The sequence below is a fragment of the Cadophora gregata genome, assembly GCF_030347475.1.
Source record: "Cadophora gregata isolate MNR1 chromosome Unknown scaffold_11, whole genome shotgun sequence".
Taxonomy (NCBI): domain Eukaryota; kingdom Fungi; phylum Ascomycota; class Leotiomycetes; order Helotiales; family Ploettnerulaceae; genus Cadophora; species Cadophora gregata.
Genome location: NW_026695934.1, coordinates 338,731 through 356,696, shown reverse-complemented (window position 1 = coordinate 356,696; position 17,966 = coordinate 338,731). Strand labels below are relative to the sequence as shown.

General features: G+C 47.9%; 8 protein-coding genes across 8 annotated transcripts; 1 reads left to right on the top strand and 7 right to left on the bottom strand.

The window, feature by feature from the left end:
• Window positions 1-26: 26 nt before the first annotated feature.
• Window positions 27-2,168, bottom strand: ONS95_002226 (uncharacterized protein; the record flags this gene model as incomplete). The annotated part of the gene is made up of 1 exon (XM_058495472.1): window positions 27-2,168. One exon carries the CDS (start codon window positions 2,166-2,168, stop codon window positions 27-29), a length of 2,142 nt encoding a protein of 713 aa, XP_058354200.1.
• A 392-nt stretch (window positions 2,169-2,560) lies between these two features.
• Window positions 2,561-5,007, bottom strand: ONS95_002225 (uncharacterized protein). Its single transcript, XM_058495471.1, has 4 exons — window positions 3,954-5,007; window positions 3,789-3,904; window positions 3,323-3,739; window positions 2,561-3,270 (listed from the first exon to the last, which is right to left on the bottom strand). Exons 1-4 carry the CDS (start codon window positions 4,416-4,418, stop codon window positions 3,120-3,122), a joined length of 1,149 nt encoding a protein of 382 aa, XP_058354199.1. The 5' UTR covers window positions 4,419-5,007; the 3' UTR covers window positions 2,561-3,119.
• Window positions 5,008-5,046: 39 nt separating this feature from the next.
• On the top strand, window positions 5,047-7,063 carry ONS95_002224 (uncharacterized protein). Its single transcript, XM_058495470.1, has 4 exons — window positions 5,047-5,213; window positions 5,289-5,471; window positions 5,531-6,394; window positions 6,479-7,063. The coding sequence occupies exons 1-4, from the start codon at window positions 5,187-5,189 to the stop codon at window positions 6,617-6,619; spliced, it is 1,215 nt and encodes a 404-aa protein (XP_058354198.1). The 5' UTR covers window positions 5,047-5,186; the 3' UTR covers window positions 6,620-7,063.
• A 246-nt stretch (window positions 7,064-7,309) lies between these two features.
• Window positions 7,310-9,180, bottom strand: ANKRD60 (Ankyrin repeat domain-containing protein 60; the record flags this gene model as incomplete). Its single annotated transcript, XM_058495469.1, has 4 exons — window positions 7,310-8,042; window positions 8,099-8,187; window positions 8,235-8,694; window positions 8,750-9,180. 4 exons carry the CDS (start codon window positions 9,178-9,180, stop codon window positions 7,310-7,312), a joined length of 1,713 nt encoding a protein of 570 aa, XP_058354197.1.
• Window positions 9,181-9,433: 253 nt separating this feature from the next.
• On the bottom strand, window positions 9,434-9,991 carry ONS95_002222 (uncharacterized protein; the record flags this gene model as incomplete). The annotated part of the gene is made up of 1 exon (XM_058495468.1): window positions 9,434-9,991. The coding sequence occupies one exon, from the start codon at window positions 9,989-9,991 to the stop codon at window positions 9,434-9,436; it is 558 nt and encodes a 185-aa protein (XP_058354196.1).
• Window positions 9,992-10,349: 358 nt separating this feature from the next.
• On the bottom strand, window positions 10,350-11,795 carry ONS95_002221 (uncharacterized protein; the record flags this gene model as incomplete). Its single annotated transcript, XM_058495467.1, has 1 exon — window positions 10,350-11,795. The coding sequence occupies one exon, from the start codon at window positions 11,793-11,795 to the stop codon at window positions 10,350-10,352; it is 1,446 nt and encodes a 481-aa protein (XP_058354195.1).
• Window positions 11,796-11,950: 155 nt separating this feature from the next.
• ONS95_002220 (uncharacterized protein) lies at window positions 11,951-14,182 on the bottom strand. Its single transcript, XM_058495466.1, has one exon. It carries the CDS (start codon window positions 13,904-13,906, stop codon window positions 12,797-12,799), a length of 1,110 nt encoding a protein of 369 aa, XP_058354194.1. The 5' UTR covers window positions 13,907-14,182; the 3' UTR covers window positions 11,951-12,796.
• Window positions 14,183-14,857: 675 nt separating this feature from the next.
• ONS95_002219 (uncharacterized protein) lies at window positions 14,858-17,826 on the bottom strand. Its single transcript, XM_058495465.1, has 9 exons — window positions 17,736-17,826; window positions 17,021-17,666; window positions 16,753-16,969; window positions 16,523-16,707; window positions 16,077-16,465; window positions 15,841-16,023; window positions 15,637-15,780; window positions 15,451-15,581; window positions 14,858-15,392 (listed from the first exon to the last, which is right to left on the bottom strand). Exons 2-9 carry the CDS (start codon window positions 17,319-17,321, stop codon window positions 15,092-15,094), a joined length of 1,851 nt encoding a protein of 616 aa, XP_058354193.1. The 5' UTR covers window positions 17,322-17,666; window positions 17,736-17,826; the 3' UTR covers window positions 14,858-15,091.
• Window positions 17,827-17,966: the final 140 nt, after the last annotated feature.

The following is a 17,966-nucleotide window of genomic DNA, read 5'->3' as shown; positions in this document are numbered from 1 at the left end:
ATCTCATGCGTTATCCATGAACTTCTTTAATGCAACTCGAATTCTTCCTCCTTCCAAAGCGGCGACTGCACAGCCTCCCCTCTCATCAAGCCATGCATATAACACCCTCCAAGAAGCCTAAAGCCACCTTCGATCTCCTCAGTAGGCCGCAAAACAAAGGGCATCGCGCCACCAGCAAAGACAGCCACCAAATCTCCAACCCCTGCACCGATAGGAACTACCCCGACAAATCCATTGACCGTCTTACATACCCTAGATGTGGCAAGCAGCGATGCTACACATCCATAATACAGGTTCAGGGAGAGCAGCTGCTCAACAGAAGTCAAGGACTCTAAGGTATTAGTGTCGAAGAACCGCCTACATTCTTCGTACTGAAGCGCATATTCTGAAGTTGCTTCCGCGGAATTCATGCCTTTGTTCGCAATGAGCGTGCGCCAGTAGACTTCGTCCATATTCTCGCCCGTTGGAGGGTAGACTTTTGATGAGTCTGGGCCGATGACGTCGTCTGCTGAGGCGAAGAATTCCCTGAGGATGAAGATGTCGGTAGTTGTGGGTGATATAATACTTGAAGCGTCCATGCCGAGCTGTGAAATCGTATCCACTCTGCTCCCTGATACGAGCAGCACATTTGGGTTCTGGCTAATTCTGATGTTCGGTAAGAGATCTCCTCCCGCTTTGTAAGAATTGTTATCAACAGGTGCCCATATGGTGCGAGCACAGAGAACTTTTCTCTCCACCACTCCCGTCCGAGTCCAATCCGGCACCCAAGAAGGCCAGGTTGGCAGTTCATTTGAGAGGCCAGCAAGATGCAGTACTTGCATTCCATGTCCCTTTTCAATGAAGCCTTGACTGAAGCGTCTAGCTAACGAATCGATGGATTCATTGTAATCGGGTCGAAAGTCCTCATCAGTGCCATCAGACGCCAGTCCAAGCAGCGCGAAAAGTCGATCTCGGGGGTCCGTCGCCTCACTCCTATCAAACATGAAAAGAAGATTGATGAGTGGTTGATGGATACTTGGATCAGTCAATTCGCTGAGTCCGAAAGCTCCCATATTCTCCTCGAGCATTTTTATGGTAGGCTCAACCAACGACGGATCTTTGCGAAGCATCATAATCGTATCTTTCAAGCCAGGTAGTTTCTCCGCTAGAGATTTATGGGACTCTAATTGCTGGAGTGTGCTCTCGTCGGCTTCGCTGAAGCTTCGAATGTAATACGCAATCCCCGAGCTGAGGCTGGACCCGGATTTGACTGCCATCATTGCCAGCATCGCAGCAGCACCCGAATATGCATCGTTGATGCCATCGTCAAGAGCCTCGCCAGTAGTCGTCCATTTGAGGAGATTGAATTCTTGCATCTTCTCTGTGGCACTGACGAACCTTTTCCAATTGATCTTCTTTTGGCCGCAGATGAGCACTATGTCTTTACCCAGGACAAACTCTTGTAGTACCCACGCTCTACGGAACCAAGGACGACGCCATAAAATTGACCAGGCTAACCATGCAGGATCCTGGTACTCTGGGAGGCCATGAGACTGTAGCCATTCCATGGTAACGAATTTCTCCGGCAGACCACTGAAACTGATCCCTCCAATCTTCTCATGGAGCTGAATCGCAGAATCGCTACTATCCGCTTCATCACCAAGGTATGCCAGAGTTCTGAATGCTGAGGAGTAAATCTGCCTCATCAACAAAATCTGGTGATTTTTCTCGAGATTGTCATCTTGATTAATGCATAAAGCATCAGCCCAGATGAGGCGGGATTTGGTAAGCCGACGGAGCCGGACAAGTGCGGAATGAAGTGATTCGGTGATATTTAAAGATCCGTTGTCAAGTTCGATGGATCGAGGCTTATCGGAAGAACCCCAGCAGTAGGAAAGTGCTTCATAGCGAGGAAGCTTGTCGATGCGGACTTGTTTGAGTGAGCCACGGAGGGGCCTCTCCTTGAAGCCTGGTTCTAATGTCAAGAGACGGATGAAGCCAGCAGAGGGGATTTCTTGGTAACTATATATCTTCGGCGCAATAGAAAAGAGTTCATGAGCCATCATATCCTCGAGCTCAGTGAGAAAGGCGCTTGCTGGGTCCCATTGCTTCGGAGGCAGAACCGAATGCTTGACATCCAAGGTAGGACTGGGAAGGGGTTGTCTTTGCTGGTCTGCGATGGATTCCATGCTGCTTTTTCTTTTCTTTTCGAGAGGCTTCACAGTGTGTTGCCTGGCGTTGAGTAAATGTTTTATCGCATGTCTTGGATGAAGACATGGAGTCTCAGCTGAACTGAGCTGAGCTGAAAATGACCCATCCTGCAGGAAGTGATAAATGCATCACCTGGCCAGCTCATCAGCTCCCAGCCTTCCTCCTGGGATGGATATATCTTCAACCTTAATCTTTTTTGGGGTATTTCCAAGAAGATACATTCTGTCGATGATTAGCGAGATGCTCACCTAGAAATTTGCCAAGGTAGAAATCGAGGTTTAAGGTGGTTGTTCGATGCTCGTCTTGGTCATGTGACACGCTATTGACCTCGGCTGGACGCGACGCTCATTTCTTCCAGCGCGTCGTACGTCCCTCATTTGTCAACCGTTCACACCATTTTCTATCATGATGAACATCGAACACTCGCAATTGTCAACGAATCATCAACTCGATCCAGCTTTTGGGATGGCTGTAGAGTCGCGATGACTCGCCGCGACCAATCCAACCAAAAGCTCTCCAAGTCTTGCAAGCTAGAATGAAGACCACGGTCTACAGGAATTCCTTCGCAAGCGCGTCGACAATTTCTCGCGAGTTGTTTTTTGTTCTCTTATCTTTAAACTTCCAATTCCTCAGGAATTCTCTGTCTCCTCAACGTGCGGCATTCACCAATTAGCCGGCTGGCTAGCCAGGAGGACTGTAATCTGCATGTACATGCTAGCTCCTACACGATATGGGCCTGGTAGCGAAGAAATGCATGTCTATTCGATGCCATTCTTACTTTCGAAAACTTGCGGTTGTTTGTGCTTCTCACGTTTTGATAGCAGTCATTCTCTTACATTTCTACAGTTGCGGACTTACTACCTAGTCCCTCATAATCTCCAGATGTGCTGTACAAAAATTCCGATGCTTTCAATTTACAAGTTCAGTGTTCATGAATCATCCAAGCCCAACGCCTGTCTTCTTGTTGGCGCATCTGCAATGAAATATGGCTTCTCGGCCAGAGAAGTCACTCTGGTCCCATGCCTTGGCTCGAGTCCCTCATAATCCCAGGAAGCATTGTGCATAGTAATGCGATTGTCCCTGGTAAAGGATTAGTATGAATACTGCAAATTTGGATGGAATCAAGACTTACCACAATGCACTGGTCCTTGGAGTCCACTTGAAGCGGACTTGGATGTCGACATTGCTCTCATACACATCATAAAGGTAGTTCAAGATAGCATCACTTTCGCCCTTGTCCAGTCCGACAATAGACTTGGTCATTGCTCGGTTGACCCAAAGGGCCTTCCAGCCAGTCGCTGGGTGGACTCGAACGATAGGATGGATGCGTTCCACGTGTTTTGGTCCAGCATTTGGATCGTTTCGATCGAGATATGTGTGAGCACTAACGTAGATTGCTTCTCTCCCATCGATGATCTTGCGGAACTCAGGGCTCAATTTCGAGTAAGCAGCATATCCACTCGCCCACAAAGTGTCACCTCCAATACTTGGGACAGTGTCATTGTGCAGATGAGTGATCCCGGCCGGGTGTTTCTCATGAACCAGATCTCTGGTTGTTATTAGTACTTGTAAATTCATTCGGCCGCAATAAACCTTACGTGTGCCACCTCGAAGCGCCTCCTGGCTGTCTGAAGGAGGCTTTTCTCTCGGTAGCCATGAGTGCTGGCCAAAGAACGCTAACTCCAGGAACACCTGGCACATGTGGGACTTGAGGCTGTTTCTCGTTAGTATATCCCTTGCATTTCAAAAAAAGACTTTCTCACATGAATCTCAACCTCTCCATAATACTCTCCCAATTTCTTCTGGTCTTGAGGACTCAAATCCTGGTCTCTGAAAAATACCACAGACCTCTCCGCAATCAAAAGCGCAAGCTCATCCTTTTGCGTATCGGTTAAGTCCTTCAATTGCAGACCAACGATCTCAGTGCCGATATGAGCAGTCAAGTGGATGACTTCCTTAGCAGCCGAGAACAGCGCCGACTTCGACTTATCGGCTCGTGCTCCAGCATCAACGTGCTCTCGTTCAACATTGCGAATGCTAAATGCGTCGTCAAGGTACAGTGGCTTGCCTGGTCGCTCGGGGTAGCCGTTGCTGAGGTCGATGCCGGCCTTTTCGAGTCGGGCGCGAGCTGCTGGTGGGAGCGGGAGGGTGTCTTTCTTTTGGACGACGAAGTCCTTGATGTGTGAGGCGATGGGCCGCACTTCAATTTCGATCGCTGATGGAGCCATGTTTGGACTTGCTTTGGGAGAGAACCGGATTAGATTGGTACAGAGGGGGCTAGAGGTGTTCAATATTCAGACAAAAACATGAGTAGTAAGTTCAGCTCGGGGACACAACTGGAATTGTCTAATAATCTTCTCAAGTAAGTAAGTCTTCTCGAATCTCGATGATTACTTATTTATCTATCCTACGCTCGGCATAAATCCGTGCCCGCTCACACTGTTGATTTCTAATGTATCGCGTTTTTGGCAGAATCCCGCGTTATTGAATAAAGGAGGGGTAGACCCAGTGTTGACGCTCATTCGCGTCTGGGGAATTTACAAGATGTGGGGTCAATTGCGTGCTGCCACCGTTTCCATCATCCGCACCCCCAACCTCCAATCGTCTATCCCTAGCTGCATTTCATCCGTTTGATGTGACCTATCTCATCAAGGTAATTGGTGCTGTTCTCTCTATCCCTATTGCAGTCATCAGATAATGATTGCTTTCTTATCGTTTGGACAGCTTAACCTCTCTTCTCATTCGGTAGTCGCATATACCTGTATCTATGGCATCAAATTCTGAAAGAGCACAACATATGTACAGCGCCAAACGTGGAAGTATTTCTGACAAAACTTCGGCTCAGTTCCGCCGCGTCGCGTTTCAGAAATGCTCCTTCACTAATCACTTGTCATGCTTCATCCCCATCCACTGTGAAGGCGATGACTTCTCCGCTCATCACGTATTCAGAGATGGGATGAGTTTCAGATCACGCAATATACGGGGTGTCACGCCTCATGACCTGTATGAGAATGGCGCGAGTAGTAAGCCTTCCGAACTCTTTCTAATAATGTGTTTCTGACAATGTGGCGTCGGTCTGATAATCTTCTGCTCTCTAGAATCTGAAGGACGAGTGGGCGCGGTGCGAAGACGAGTTGTCCATTCCGTTATTATCCATAGATGAGATGGCAGACGACAAAGTACCGCTTCTGTCTCATGTAGTTGGGGATGGTTCGGATTCAGAGAGCAGCTCTGTACAGCTCGATGAGCTGAAGAACGTACCATGGTGGTCATATGTCTGGGTAAGCGTTTACTCCAGAGCCAGAAACCTTCCATGCTACGAAGTGACTAACAGTGTCAGGACTACGACCCAACAAGAACAAAATCAGAGCGCAAATTCCTCCATAAACTTGACGTCTCCCTCCTAACCATCCTCTCCCTCGGCTACTTCATCAAAAACCTCGACCAAACAAACATCTCCAATGCCTACGTCTCCGGCATGAAAGAAGCCCTCCAAATGAATTCCAACGAACTGATCCTCATAGACGTAGCCTGGACAACTGGCTATGTCATCGGGCAACTCCCCTCCCAGTTCATACTCGCCAAAGTCCGGCCCTCAATTTGGATCCCTTCTTGCGAACTAGTCTGGACACTCCTAACCTTCTCCCTCGCTGCAGCAAACTCTTCCACCCAGGTCATCGCCATCCGCTTCCTTGTCGGCCTCGTCGAATCTATCTTCTACCCCGCCGCGCAATTCCTCCTCGGCTCCTGGTACACTCCGTCTGAACTCGGCAAACGCGCCTGCATTTTCCACGCCTCCTCTGCGGTTGCAGGCATGTTCTCGGGATACCTGCAAGCCGCTGTGTATAGGGGAATGAACGGCACGCTGGGGAAGGAGGGCTGGCAATGGCTATTCATTATGGATGGCATTATTAGTTTGCCGATCTGTATTTCTGGCTATTTCATGATCCCGGATTTACCAGAGAACACTCGTGCGTTCTATCTTACGGAGAGTGATGCTGTGAGAGCGAGGAAGAGGATGGCTGATGTGGGGAGGGCGCCAAGGGGAAGGTTGACCTGGAGCGGGGTGGGAAGGGTGTTCAGCGGGTGGAGGATCGGGGCACTAACGGGATTGTATGTGGCATTTGTTAATACAGGTCCGGGTGGGAGTGTGAGTCCGTTGGCACTGTTGTTGAAGGAGAGGGGGTGGAGCGTTAGTTGGGTGGTGAGTTTCGCCTCGAATTCTCGCTTGCTTCTGAAACTTCTTCTCAACAAGTACGTTGATGCTGACTTGTGTAAACAAAACCAGAATATAATTCCTACCGGTCAGAGCGCAGTTCAGCTCGTGACGACAATCGGCTTTGCAATACTCAGCGATTACCTCCGCAATCGACCTCTGGTAATGGGTCTATCTGCTGTATGTCCCTGTCACTCCCTATACTCCTCCTGAAGCTCAGCCCGGCTAACCTTCCATTTCCTCTCAAAAGTCCCTAGGAATCATCTCCTACACTCTCCTCTCCATCTGGACCATTCCACTTCCCCTCCTCTACACCTCCTTCTTCGTCGTCCGGGCCGCCGTCGCATTTGGACCTCTCGCCATGTCATGGGCGAACGAGATCTGTGCATCTGACGCGGAAGAACGTGCTATTGTACTGGGTGTGATGAATGCGTGTGCGTATGCGGTGAATGCTTGGTTGCCGATGTGGACGTATCCTGTGAGCGAAGGCCCGAGGTTTAAGAGAGGCTTCAGATGGAGTGTGTTTGCGTTGTGCTTGGAGGTGGGGATTACGGGGGTGGTCTGGTGGGTTTGGAGGGAAGAGGCGAGGAGAAAAAGACGAAGAGTAGTGTGAAGAGTCAGAAGAGTGGATGATGATGTATCGAGACAATTATGCACATAGATAAGCTTAGGCCACGAAGGCTTTTCCCCATTGGTGTTGTTTAATTCAATCGCGAGTCCAAGTGTTGATAGTCGAGTTTCCCTATATTTCAACAAAGAGATTTACAATCAGAGACTAAAAAGCTCTCAAGAAGGCGCATGAAGAGCTTCTACCTCTACCTCTACCTCTATTGTTGCTGATTACAGTTTCCTTGGCATGGTACAGAGGTAAACACGATCTCGATTATTGAGGGTGCCTTATCCTCATGTCCTTCTAGTACTTACAGAATCTGGAATCACTTCTACAGCTGGCCAAAATATATCAACCTCTCCACCATCTCGATAGACCTCTACATCATGGCCACAATTTGCCAGAGCCGCTATAAACGCATTCAGTATATTCTCCCCTCTCAAGACCGCAATGTCACCCGGTGTAACAGATCCACCCTTCAAATCCACTGGAACCAAGAACTGAGTAGCAAGACTCGTAGCATATGGATCAGCTCCAAGACTAATCAGATGAGCAATCATATCCACCCGCTTCGCATTTACAGCGACATGCAGTAGTGTCCATCTCCTTACATCCTTCAAAGCCAAAAAGTCGGGATTTGTTCGTCGCAGCTCCTCAAAAGTCGATATATTGCCAAAATGCACAGCACAAAATATTGGCGTCCAGCAGACCTTGATGGTTTGGATTGTAGTGCTAACGTTGAGTTTGACTAATAATTTGATATCATTTGCACAGCCGTACGCAGCTGCGCGGTGCATGCATGTCCAGCCCTCTGTATCTTGAGTATCAAAATCATTGAACGACGCCGCAGAGAGCATCTCGATACACTCGCAGGATGATCTCAGGATTGGGTTTGGTGCAGTGCCGAAGATGTGGAATGCTGGTGTCCATCCCGTGGCATTTATGTGGTGGATTTCAGTACCGTTTGATATTAGTAGCCGTGCGATTTCGATGTAAGAGAAAGCAAATGCGCATTGGATGAGGTTCCTGCCTAATCTCAGCTTCCATCGATGACAAATGAAGAGCTTTTGTTATCAACTCACGTCTGCATGAAACCGCAGTATTCGTTCACGTCTGCTCCGTTGTTGATCAAATAGCGGACCAGGTCAGTAGAACCACTTTCAATTGCGTACTACTGAGTGTGAGTAAGGATAATTAAGCTTCATTGGAAAAGCTTACTCGCAGAGGTGACCGATTCGCTGGAGTCACGTCACGAACACTTGCTTTGCCTGCTTGGAAAAGCGTCCATACTGCTTCGGTGTCACCTCTTTTACTTGCCAGCATGACCTCGGAATCTTCTTCAACCAGCGTCCTGACCTTGAGGTCAATGCCAAAAGTTGCGTTTCCTAGAGAGAACAATGAGGGCTGGCATATCTTGAAGTCTAAATAAATGACTTTGAGGCAAAATAAAGCCTGCAGGTGCACAGAAAAGTTGTAGGTGTAGAGGTTGCCTCTTCTTGTCTTTGATGATAGTCCTTGAAGTCTCGCTATGAAGGGTATAATTGCCCAATTACCGAAGTAATAGAGAGTCCGCATGAGATGGATTTTGTCCTGTAGCTGGACCTTCGCCGGCAAGAAAGTTGTTTCCAGGATTGGTTTTGAGTCTTCGAATTTGGAGTGTAGTAAAGTTGAACTGCGTCTAAGGTATTCCTTGTCAGCTGGATTCTGAAGCCTTAAAAGTCACTCAGACTGACAGATTGAGTAACATTAGTATGTTACCGAGCTCGGCTGAATGTTGCTGAATTTCGCATTCCCATTTCTCAATCTTCGAAGCATCAAGCAAAGCCCACTTCAGCTTGCTTCTCTTTCCCGAGACATCAGTAAGACAATGGTCTTCCAGATGTCCGCATATTTCTGAAAATATAATGATCAGGCGTTGCACAAATGCTTCCAAGGTAATCGAGGCCTCGACGTCATCCAATTCAAAGCTATTTCTTCCAAGTGCATCTTCCACTGCTCGAAGTAGCACAAGTTGACTTCTCAAAACCGAAACTTTATGCTTGAGCCTAGTGATCTCAGCTGGTACATCACGATATTGGTGGACAAAGCGGTTGATCAGCTTCGTCGTCTTGATGGCTGCGTCCAGGAGTGTCAAAACCGAAGCTGCTGCGCCGACGGGGTCCATATTTGCAACTTCAAAATCGAGGGAATCTCGAAGTGCATTTTCTCTACAGATATCCAAAGGAGAGGAAGATAATTGTTGGGGCGGCCCAAAACAAATTCCTGCACAGCCTTGGTGGCGTAACCAGCCTCGGTGAGAGGATCTGTGTTCGTTGAGAGCTGAGGGCTGGTAGCACCACAGCCTGACCTCTTTGGAACGTAAAATTGTATAAATGCCCATTTAAACCTCGGACAATCCTTGAAAATCATCTTGTGAACTACTTGGATAAGCTCACTCGATTCTCTCTTTCCGTGTTTTTGACATCGATCCCAAACCTCGATATGGGCAGCTTCATTGCACGATGGATATCCTTCGCCAGATTCCGCAAGAACCGATCGATAGAAACTGCGACTAAAGATGGAACGGATAAACTCTCGATAGAAGATGAAAAGCTGCCAGAAGTGAAGAGGCTAGCTTTGCCAATTGCCGCAGGTAAATCAATATGGCTAACTTGCGCGCCCAGCACTACAAAAGCGACACTTGCCAATACTGCAGCGGCTCCAACAGCACCGTTCCACTCCATCACTACCAGGAAGACCTCGCCCGGTATCGAAAATTCGTCTGTCAAAGCCTCAGCAACGTCATCCAAAGAAAGCGCTGCCAGCACAATATCGTCCCCCTCAGCAACTGGGCAAGATTTCGATGATCTATGCTGTGATTGTGGGATGGACTGTGGCCTGGGTGGATGTACCGCTTTTGATGGGGGGTCTTGAAGTAGCTTAAATTCTGTATGAATACTGTTGGTGATGTACGTTTTCGTTTGGTCAGGATACATTTTTGGGGGATTGATAGATTACTCCGGGATGGATTTGGAAATGCCAATCTTTGAATACCTCATTTGCATTTGAGTTAGCACAAGAATTGTACGTCAAAACTCCTTGAATGCTTCGAAAGCAATGGGCTTAGTTGGATAGAGGAGGTGTGATACAGCTCAGCTCTTGCCTCCTGCCAGAATTGGATGTGAAGCCCAGTCTCCACTCGGCATATCAGGGAAAGTCGAGAGAGAAAGTGACGGAGATGATGGTGTATCGTGTATTAATGGAAGGTAGACATCTTGAGGCGGTGGTATCAGACACCTCATATTGAACGAAGTTGTCAGGAACAAAATAAACTGCAAGAAGCTCGGGGTATCATTACTCGCTATCAGAACTGCTTGCCTCCTCATCATCTTCTAAACCTTCAAAGTCCTCGATCTCCTCATCTTCAGCCCCTTCCATCTTCGGTAGCATAACAAATGCTTTCATACATGTGATACGATTCGTTGTCTCGTACGTTCCCAGTAGCTTCCCAACCTGCTTGACCTTTCCACTATGTTTCGTCAGATCTTTGGGTGCAAGTCTCCATATGCGTAAAGCTCCATCACTGCCTCCTGCAACGATCAAGAGCTCTTTAGATGCCCCCTCTCCCACGCTCAAGACAGTGAAGTCCTTAATCCGTCCCGAGAGCCCAACTTCTTTTCCGCCAAGCTGTGCGATCAATTTCGCAGATGGCAGAGGCGTCTCTTTCCCCTCGACCGCTTCTGATAACACAAGATCCGCTGGTCTCGTCGAGTAAAACAGTATCCTCCCGTCTTCGGTAGATGTCGCGAGCACTTGAATATCCTGCTCCTCATCTACCTGAATATAGCACAATTCGTGTATCTTCGTCCTTGGCTGTGGCACAACCTTGCACTTTGGCTTGCTGTCCATTCCAAAAATCAAAGCACCCCGCTCAAACCCAACACAGAACTCCTCTCCTGCATCTGTCGAGCCCCATGTCACCTTCCGTCCCTCTCCACTACTGTGTCTGCCTTCTCCGACCTCTGCCAGCATTCCCCTTTCGAAATTCAGCACTCCAGCCTTCTTTCCAGTCACCAAATTCCATAGGCGCATCGATTTCTCTCCCTTTCCTACCGAGATCATCAATTTCATGGAAGGGTGTACCGCAAAGTCATTAATTCCACTCGGAGCACCGCCCAAAGGTGCTGTATCTCCACTAGGTCGGCCAACTGGTTTCGGGATTGGCGCCTTGATCGTAGATAACAAAGTCCAATCTCTCGTCCTCGTTACCGCAATTGTGCTATCCTCTGCCGAACTCAGCAGCTTGCTCCGATTCGGGAAATACAGAGCAGTGACTGTGCTTGAATGATGTAGTAAGGAGCCCAATTCGCGGTTCTGGGGATTCTCAACCACGGCTTTTGAGGTGAGGGATGGGATAACTGGGACGGTAATCTTTGAGGGAGCGTGTGCAGAGAGGTGGTAGAGATTTATGCGTTCATCGGTACTGCCGCTGGCGAGAATGATCTTTTGTGTTTGTTTCGGGACCGGTGCAGAGACTGGGGAGAGGGCGAGGCAGCGAATTGCTGAGGCATGAGCATTGAAGAGGAAAGTGTCTGCGAATTGGACTTCGTCATTGGAAGATATGGTTGCTGTGACGCCGTGGAGAACTCGATCGTAGGACCCCGCGACGATTTGGATAGTAGTTGGAGCTTTCGTTGCGGGGGTAGAGGGGGCCGTGGCTTTGACTTTCTTTGTAGGTACCGGGGCTTTGGTTTTGTTATATTCCTGCGTGAGGTTCACGGTGCGCTTTCGTTTTGCCATGTTGTGCTGATATGATGTTGTCCAGAGTTGGGTGTGGGCAGAGACGAAGCTTCAGAAAAAGTTCCCAGGAAATTTCGCAAGGATTCGGGGTGCGGCCGCATTTGCTTACATAATAAATCCAGTTTATGGTATTGTCCCTCCAGACCAGTCCTCGCCTCCATCTTACTTGTTTACTTGCATGTCAATATGCCAACAGCTGTGCGAGGACTCTATCATATTCATTGGCCTTGGGTGTCACAATCCGAACGATCTAGACAAGCCGAGGTAAGTCATATGGGTCAGGCCAGCGTACTCCAATTCGTCCCATTTCTCTAGACGTTTGCAGAAAGATATTGTAAGACAATTTCTCTGGAACGGACAAACCACCACTCAAAATTTGCAAGCCTTTTAATCACTCTCCCGTCGCACTCGATTTGTAGATGGAGGGATACAAGTAACCGCATTATAGCGGAACGCGAGACCTCATTTGCCACGTCCTAAACATGACTTTTAGAAACAGGGGTTTTTCCCACGGTTAGAAAGTGGAAGCGTGGAATGAAGCTGTACTGATCAGACACAACATTATTTTATCAACTATGAATTTCCTTTTCTCCTTCAGCTACACAATATATGGACTTGGCCACCCATCTGATCTCTATGTCTATTTGTATTCTATTCCTTGCGGCTTCTAGCTTCCTCATCATCTTCTACTTACTTCATTTCATGCCCGGTGTCATTCCCGACAGGGGCACGAAAACTGATATGCCTCCTCTCAAATTGGCGACAGTGCTCACGTGAGAAGCTGTTTCCCAACTGCTTCTCCATAGTTGCCTATCTCCTCGCCACTTCCCACCTTTCCACCTTTTTTGGACGCCCTAGCAATAGAAATGTGGGTTGCTCCATGGCCTTCGCATTTCCATTCTTCGCTACTCGGACTCGCTCAGTGTTCCCTTGGGAAAATCTTGTTTTGTTCTCGGAGACGCTGATTATCAAACTTTTACTTTCCATCTCTCCACTTGATCTCATCGACGCTTCTCTCCCCCATGGTCATTCTTCCAACTTCCCGCATAATGATGCGACACCAGCACTGGTCCTCGATCGGTAGGGTAATCAGCCTGCCTCGCTGCAAACGCCGCGCTCGGTAGAATCAAAACATCGCCTAACAACCTCGGTTCAAACAAACCAGAAGTATTCTTGTCGCCAATTGGCTCTTTGAGTTGTAATTCCAGGCTTCGAACAATGCTCCTCGTCATTCTCTTGGGGCCTGTGACATCCACAACATCGCTGATCATATCGAACGTCAATCCTGCAATGGATACGTTGTTCTCGTTTGCAGTGTCCTTCAAGTCCCTCATCACATCCTGGATGACCATCTCGATATGTGGCGACCCCGGCTTAGCCATGATGGTCCAGCTCGCGAATTGCGTTCGCAGATATTCGTCGTGCCCCCAGTAATCATTGTCAAATTCCAGCCCGACAACCACCGCAGCATCCTGTTGATATTGTTCTGGTATCCATCCGGATATTGGTACCGTTGAGCAAGATACGTCGAGGTCGCTCCATATCCCACCTTCTGCCAAAAGTATCAGGTAGCGCAGGAAGTCGGCTTTCAAAATTGGGACTGATAGAGCGAGGTAAGTGTTCAAGATGTCTGGCCGATGATTGTAGAAAGCTTCGACGTAAGTATTAGCGGAGAAATCGGTGAGTATCTCCCTTCGATATGATGGGTTGTTCCAGAGACAGCTGTTGATCCATTGTCCTGAAGCCTCACTGATTCCTTTAGGCCCGGTCTTATACCAGAGCTTCTGTGGGATTGCTGTCGCAGTTGGGGTGGGTAACGGTGATGCTGTCGTCGTTTGAAGAATTGTCACCGTCACTGGTGATGGCGCCACGAAAGGCTGCGACTTGTTGGTCGCGGGGTGATTCTCCAAAGTATTACCGAAAGGTGAGAGGTCTTTCTTCCCATTCCCAATGGCCCAGATATAATAATTTCCCAAAAGGATGATCGACAAAAGTGAAATGGTAGCAGCAGTGACCTGCCTATGGAATAACGGACGACTTTGGACCAGCATGCTTGAGGAATCACTGCTATTCGACCATGAAGCCGTTCTGGGACCTAAGATGAAAGGCATCGTACATTCTTACAGATTCTGGACTGCATGATATCGGAATGGGCAGTGGTGGACTTATCAGAGTTCCTGAATGAGTAGCAGTGAAAGCCAAGACGTCTTTCGCCTGTAACATCCCTTCTATGCATTACTCGAATGCCGAGCTACGGGATGGTTTAAACTCTGGAAGTGGCAAGTTCCTGGGATGGAGTCTCGTATTTTTTTATCTCTCGGCAAGACTGCAATATCGAACAAGCTGAATCAAGGATGTCAATATGCATGTCACTATCGTGCACTGCCAGACTACTTCCTTCAAAACATCTCTTTTGAATTTTCTACAGGAGCCATATTTTACCAAAAATTAATAACCGTTGTGATGCTTGCGGAGGCAAGCTACAATTCGCCTGCCAAGAGACAAGCAAGCACCAACGCTGTACCGAAAGCATGGGTCGCTTCTCTCCCGCACATCTTTTGTTTCATGGAAACTTTCGCGCATAAATACGAGCTCATGATATGATTATCAGGATCAGAAACAAGTCTCGCAGTCTATTTGACTTGAAGATTCGTAAATTCTCCGATTTTATCTTAGAGATTAGATGGTTTGAGTAAGTTCGGGGTTTTGGCTTATTCATGATGAGTTTAGGAGTTGAATGTCGCCGTACCTGTCTACATAAATGAATTGTTACTTCCACCTGTGACCCTTTAAAACACGGAGATTCTGCTACAAAGCATATTCGCGAAGTAAATCCTCCAAACCAGACTTTCTGAAAGCAAGAGTCTTTCGGTTCAGGCTGGTTCAAAACAGTTCGTGATGGTTTAGCGAGTCAGGGATCTAGATATGCGCTGCACGTCATGCCTCAGGGAAACTCTCTTCAGCTTTCGGGCGTTCGAACTCGACCTAGCTCCGCACTGAGAACATCGGTGGAAGCTCATACATGTATGAAAGTGACGTCCGCGACGCCCCGTTGGCCTTTTCGACCTTCTACATATTTGTGACTTTTGTGAAGTTTCTCATCGTCGTCTGATACGCTGTGAGAGAAATGGGTTGACTTCACCTGCAGATATAGTAAATCACTCCTTGATTACCCTAACACGTAGCAGCTTTTAACTATTCATTATACCTCCACAATACGTCCATCAATCTCCGCCTCTCAAAACATTCTGAGCCCGCCCAGTCCAGTCTGTCAACAACTCAGCCAACCCACCGAGTCAATAAGTCGGAACCGAGCTATTCCTCCTCGCAGCAGCCGCATCATACAAGGCTTGTAAATCAGCCCTCCACGTCTCCTCATCCGGCCTCAGAATCCTCCTATCATAGGTCAACAGCCCATTCACCTCACCCTCAACATCCGTAGTCTGCGTCCAGACACCTCCATTGCATGAGTATTTTTCTGTCTGCTCTCGAAGCTCGTTGAGAAGGAAATGGCCACGATACCGCCAGGCGTCAAGAGTTTGGTCGATTTCGTAGGTTTGATTTATGGTGTCGATTGCTTCTTGGACGTTCCAGAGACTGTGAGGTGGGACTTTTAGTTTGTGATCATTTGGAGGTGGACTGGGGGAGGACTTACTGGTCAATTGAAACATTTTGGCCGATACCTCCAAATTCTCCTTGGAACCCAATACGTGTTGGGTCGAAGGGACTGGACTGAATTGAGTAGAATGGAGTACCGCATTGTGGGTTCGCGTAGTGGTGATTGTCCTATAGGGTTTGTAAGTATGGAGTTCTTCTTGTCGTCTTGTCGAACATATCTTACACTGAAATCTCCAGCTCCGTGATCGAACCATCCCGTAGTACTATCGATTAGCCTAGTCGGATCGATCGAGCGGACGAGATCTGTAAGTCCAAATTCAGGATAGACTCCGTCTCTCAACTGGCCCCATCCTTCGTTGTAAATAACCTGTAGGTAAATGGTTAACTTGTGGTTAAATTCCCACGGGGACATGAAGGAAGGACTTACCCAAGTCGCAATACTTGGATAGCTCTTGTGCTGGTTTATAAGGACCTCAAGTTGACGAGTGAACTCAGCTTGCTGCGCATCGTTCGGAAGAACGCCGTCTGCTCTGAGCGATGGCATGTCTTGAATAACAAGAAGACCGACTTGGTCACATGCTTGGTAGAACAAAGCTGGCTCGACTTTGATCTACGGAATTCTCAGTCAGGTCATGTTGCACGCTTGCCGAGATCAATACTCACATGCTTCCGAACCATATTAAAGTTCAGCTTCTTCAACACTTGCAAATCATACACCATCGCTTCTCTACTCGGAGCAGTATAAATACCATCAGGCCAAAACCCTTGATCTAAGGTACCGAACATGAAAATTGGCTCGCCATTCAAGATTGGCGAGACGATACCACCAACTTCTGCTTTGGAGATCGTGCGGAAGCCGGTGTAGCTCTTCACTTCGTCGTCGCCGAGCTTGACTGTAAAATTGTACAGTGTGGGGGAATCTGGTGACCAGAGACTGGGAGAGTCGACCGTGAATTGGAAGGGTGCATCAGAAGAACCGCTATGTGTTGATCCGTCGAGGGTGATTTCAACGGGGCTTGAAGTTCCAGATGAGCTGTGCACTGTGACGCTGACTAAGAGGATTTTGAGTTACTTAACGTATTATGAGGGATGGAGATAAGAAGACGGACCTTGCCCGTCCATATTTGCATCAACATCCAGCTGTGTGATGTAGTTCTCGGGAGCTGCCTCGATCCAAACACTTTGCCAAATTCCCGAGCAGGGCGTATAGAAAATGTGAGATGGGCGCAAAGTCTGCTTGCCAATTGGAATCACAGACCCTTCACTGTCGACTGGATCATACACAAATACGAGCCTGCAAATTATCAGCACATGCACTCTACTTTGTCAGAGACTTTACAGTTCATTGGTGCCGCTAAAGGTCACATGCTCAGTGGCATCAATCGTAAAACGGAAGTATCCTCCACGATTGAAGCCAACTTGGTTTCCGTTGATATAGACTGTTGCTTCATAGTCTACTGCTGCAAAATTGAGTAATACTTTCTTTCCAGACCAAGAAGATGGTACAGTGAACGATGTGGAGAACCAGGAATATATTGTATCTCGTCCTTGGATTCCTGAAAGTCTGTGAGCACACTATGCTGTCTTCGAGATTTTCAAATACTGACCAGAGAGACCACTCTCCAAGCAAGAAGGCACCAACACTTCGTTTGCGAGAGGTTTTCCAAACGGAGGCGCGTCCGCGTCGTTCAGACTGGAAGCATTTTGGTATGTCCAGATCCCGTTCAAGTTCTGCCATTCAGACCGTTCCAACTGGGGTCTCGGGTACTCCGTCCACGGGTTGGTTCCAACTTTATAGGTCCAATCAGTTGTGAGCGGGGGTTCTTTGACTGCGTACTTGGTTGTAGTGTTCCATGCCAACGCTGTTGTAGCCAGCAGTGGGGCGACGAGTATATTTTCAATACGCATGTCGGTTAGTGAAACAAAACAAAGAATTCAAATGGACTTCGCTGACACCCAAAATAACAAAAGCTTAAAAGAGAGAGAAGAAGATTTAGTTTGATGTCTGTACGTCTTACGCTATATACTTTCTCCTTCCTGCAGGAACGTGATAATCCTCTGCAGATCGCACGACAGTCAGAATATTCTCATCAACTGGTGCGCTTGAGTCCGCAAAATATACACTCTTGCGGCAAGGTAATGTCAATGACAAGACGCTAACCCCGCTACCCCTCATTATGAGCGCCCTATTCGTTTAGTTCTGTACGTGTAACGGAGCTGTCTGATGCAGACTCGCAGGAAAGGCCCGAAATGCTAGGTAGCAAGCGGAAATCAGATGACTTGACGTAAACTTCGGAATTTCTGACCTGCAGGGCTCCATACCTGCAGAGCAACGTTGTGTGACTACACGGATCGACACTGCCGATATCACGTTCCAGTTGGAATAACGTCATTTCGTCCACCAGACAATGCTGTCAACTCATTTGGGAATGGAGCTCGGTGGAGTGAAAGAGGAGTTCGGCAAGCTTTGTAAAACCCCGACTTGGCGAGAGCTTGACATAACGCGAAATCGAGACGCAACGCTACTTATGGATTCATCATGCTCCTGAAATG

Coding starts and splice junctions, on each gene's coding strand:
- ONS95_002225 (XM_058495471.1), bottom strand. CDS start 4,418: ATGGCTCCATCAGCGATCGAAATTGAAGTGCGGCCCATCGCCTCACAC. Junction 3,905..3,953: donor ATGGAGAGGTTGAGATTCAT/GTGAGAAAGTCT, acceptor AACGAGAAACAG/CCTCAAGTCCCACATGTGCC. Junction 3,271..3,322: donor CCAAGGACCAGTGCATTGTG/GTAAGTCTTGAT, acceptor ATCCTTTACCAG/GGACAATCGCATTACTATGC.
- ONS95_002224 (XM_058495470.1), top strand. CDS start 5,187: ATGACCTGTATGAGAATGGCGCGAGTA. Junction 5,214..5,288: donor GTATGAGAATGGCGCGAGTA/GTAAGCCTTCCG, acceptor TCTGCTCTCTAG/AATCTGAAGGACGAGTGGGC. Junction 6,395..6,478: donor GGTGGAGCGTTAGTTGGGTG/GTGAGTTTCGCC, acceptor AAACAAAACCAG/AATATAATTCCTACCGGTCA.
- ONS95_002220 (XM_058495466.1), bottom strand. CDS start 13,906: ATGCCTTTCATCTTAGGTCCCAGAACGGCTTCATGGTCGAATAGCAGT.
- ONS95_002219 (XM_058495465.1), bottom strand. CDS start 17,321: ATGCGTATTGAAAATATACTCGTCGCCCCACTGCTGGCTACAACAGCG. Junction 16,970..17,020: donor CTTGGAGAGTGGTCTCTCTG/GTCAGTATTTGA, acceptor ACAGACTTTCAG/GAATCCAAGGACGAGATACA. Junction 16,708..16,752: donor TTTAGCGGCACCAATGAACT/GTAAAGTCTCTG, acceptor GATAATTTGCAG/GCTCGTATTTGTGTATGATC.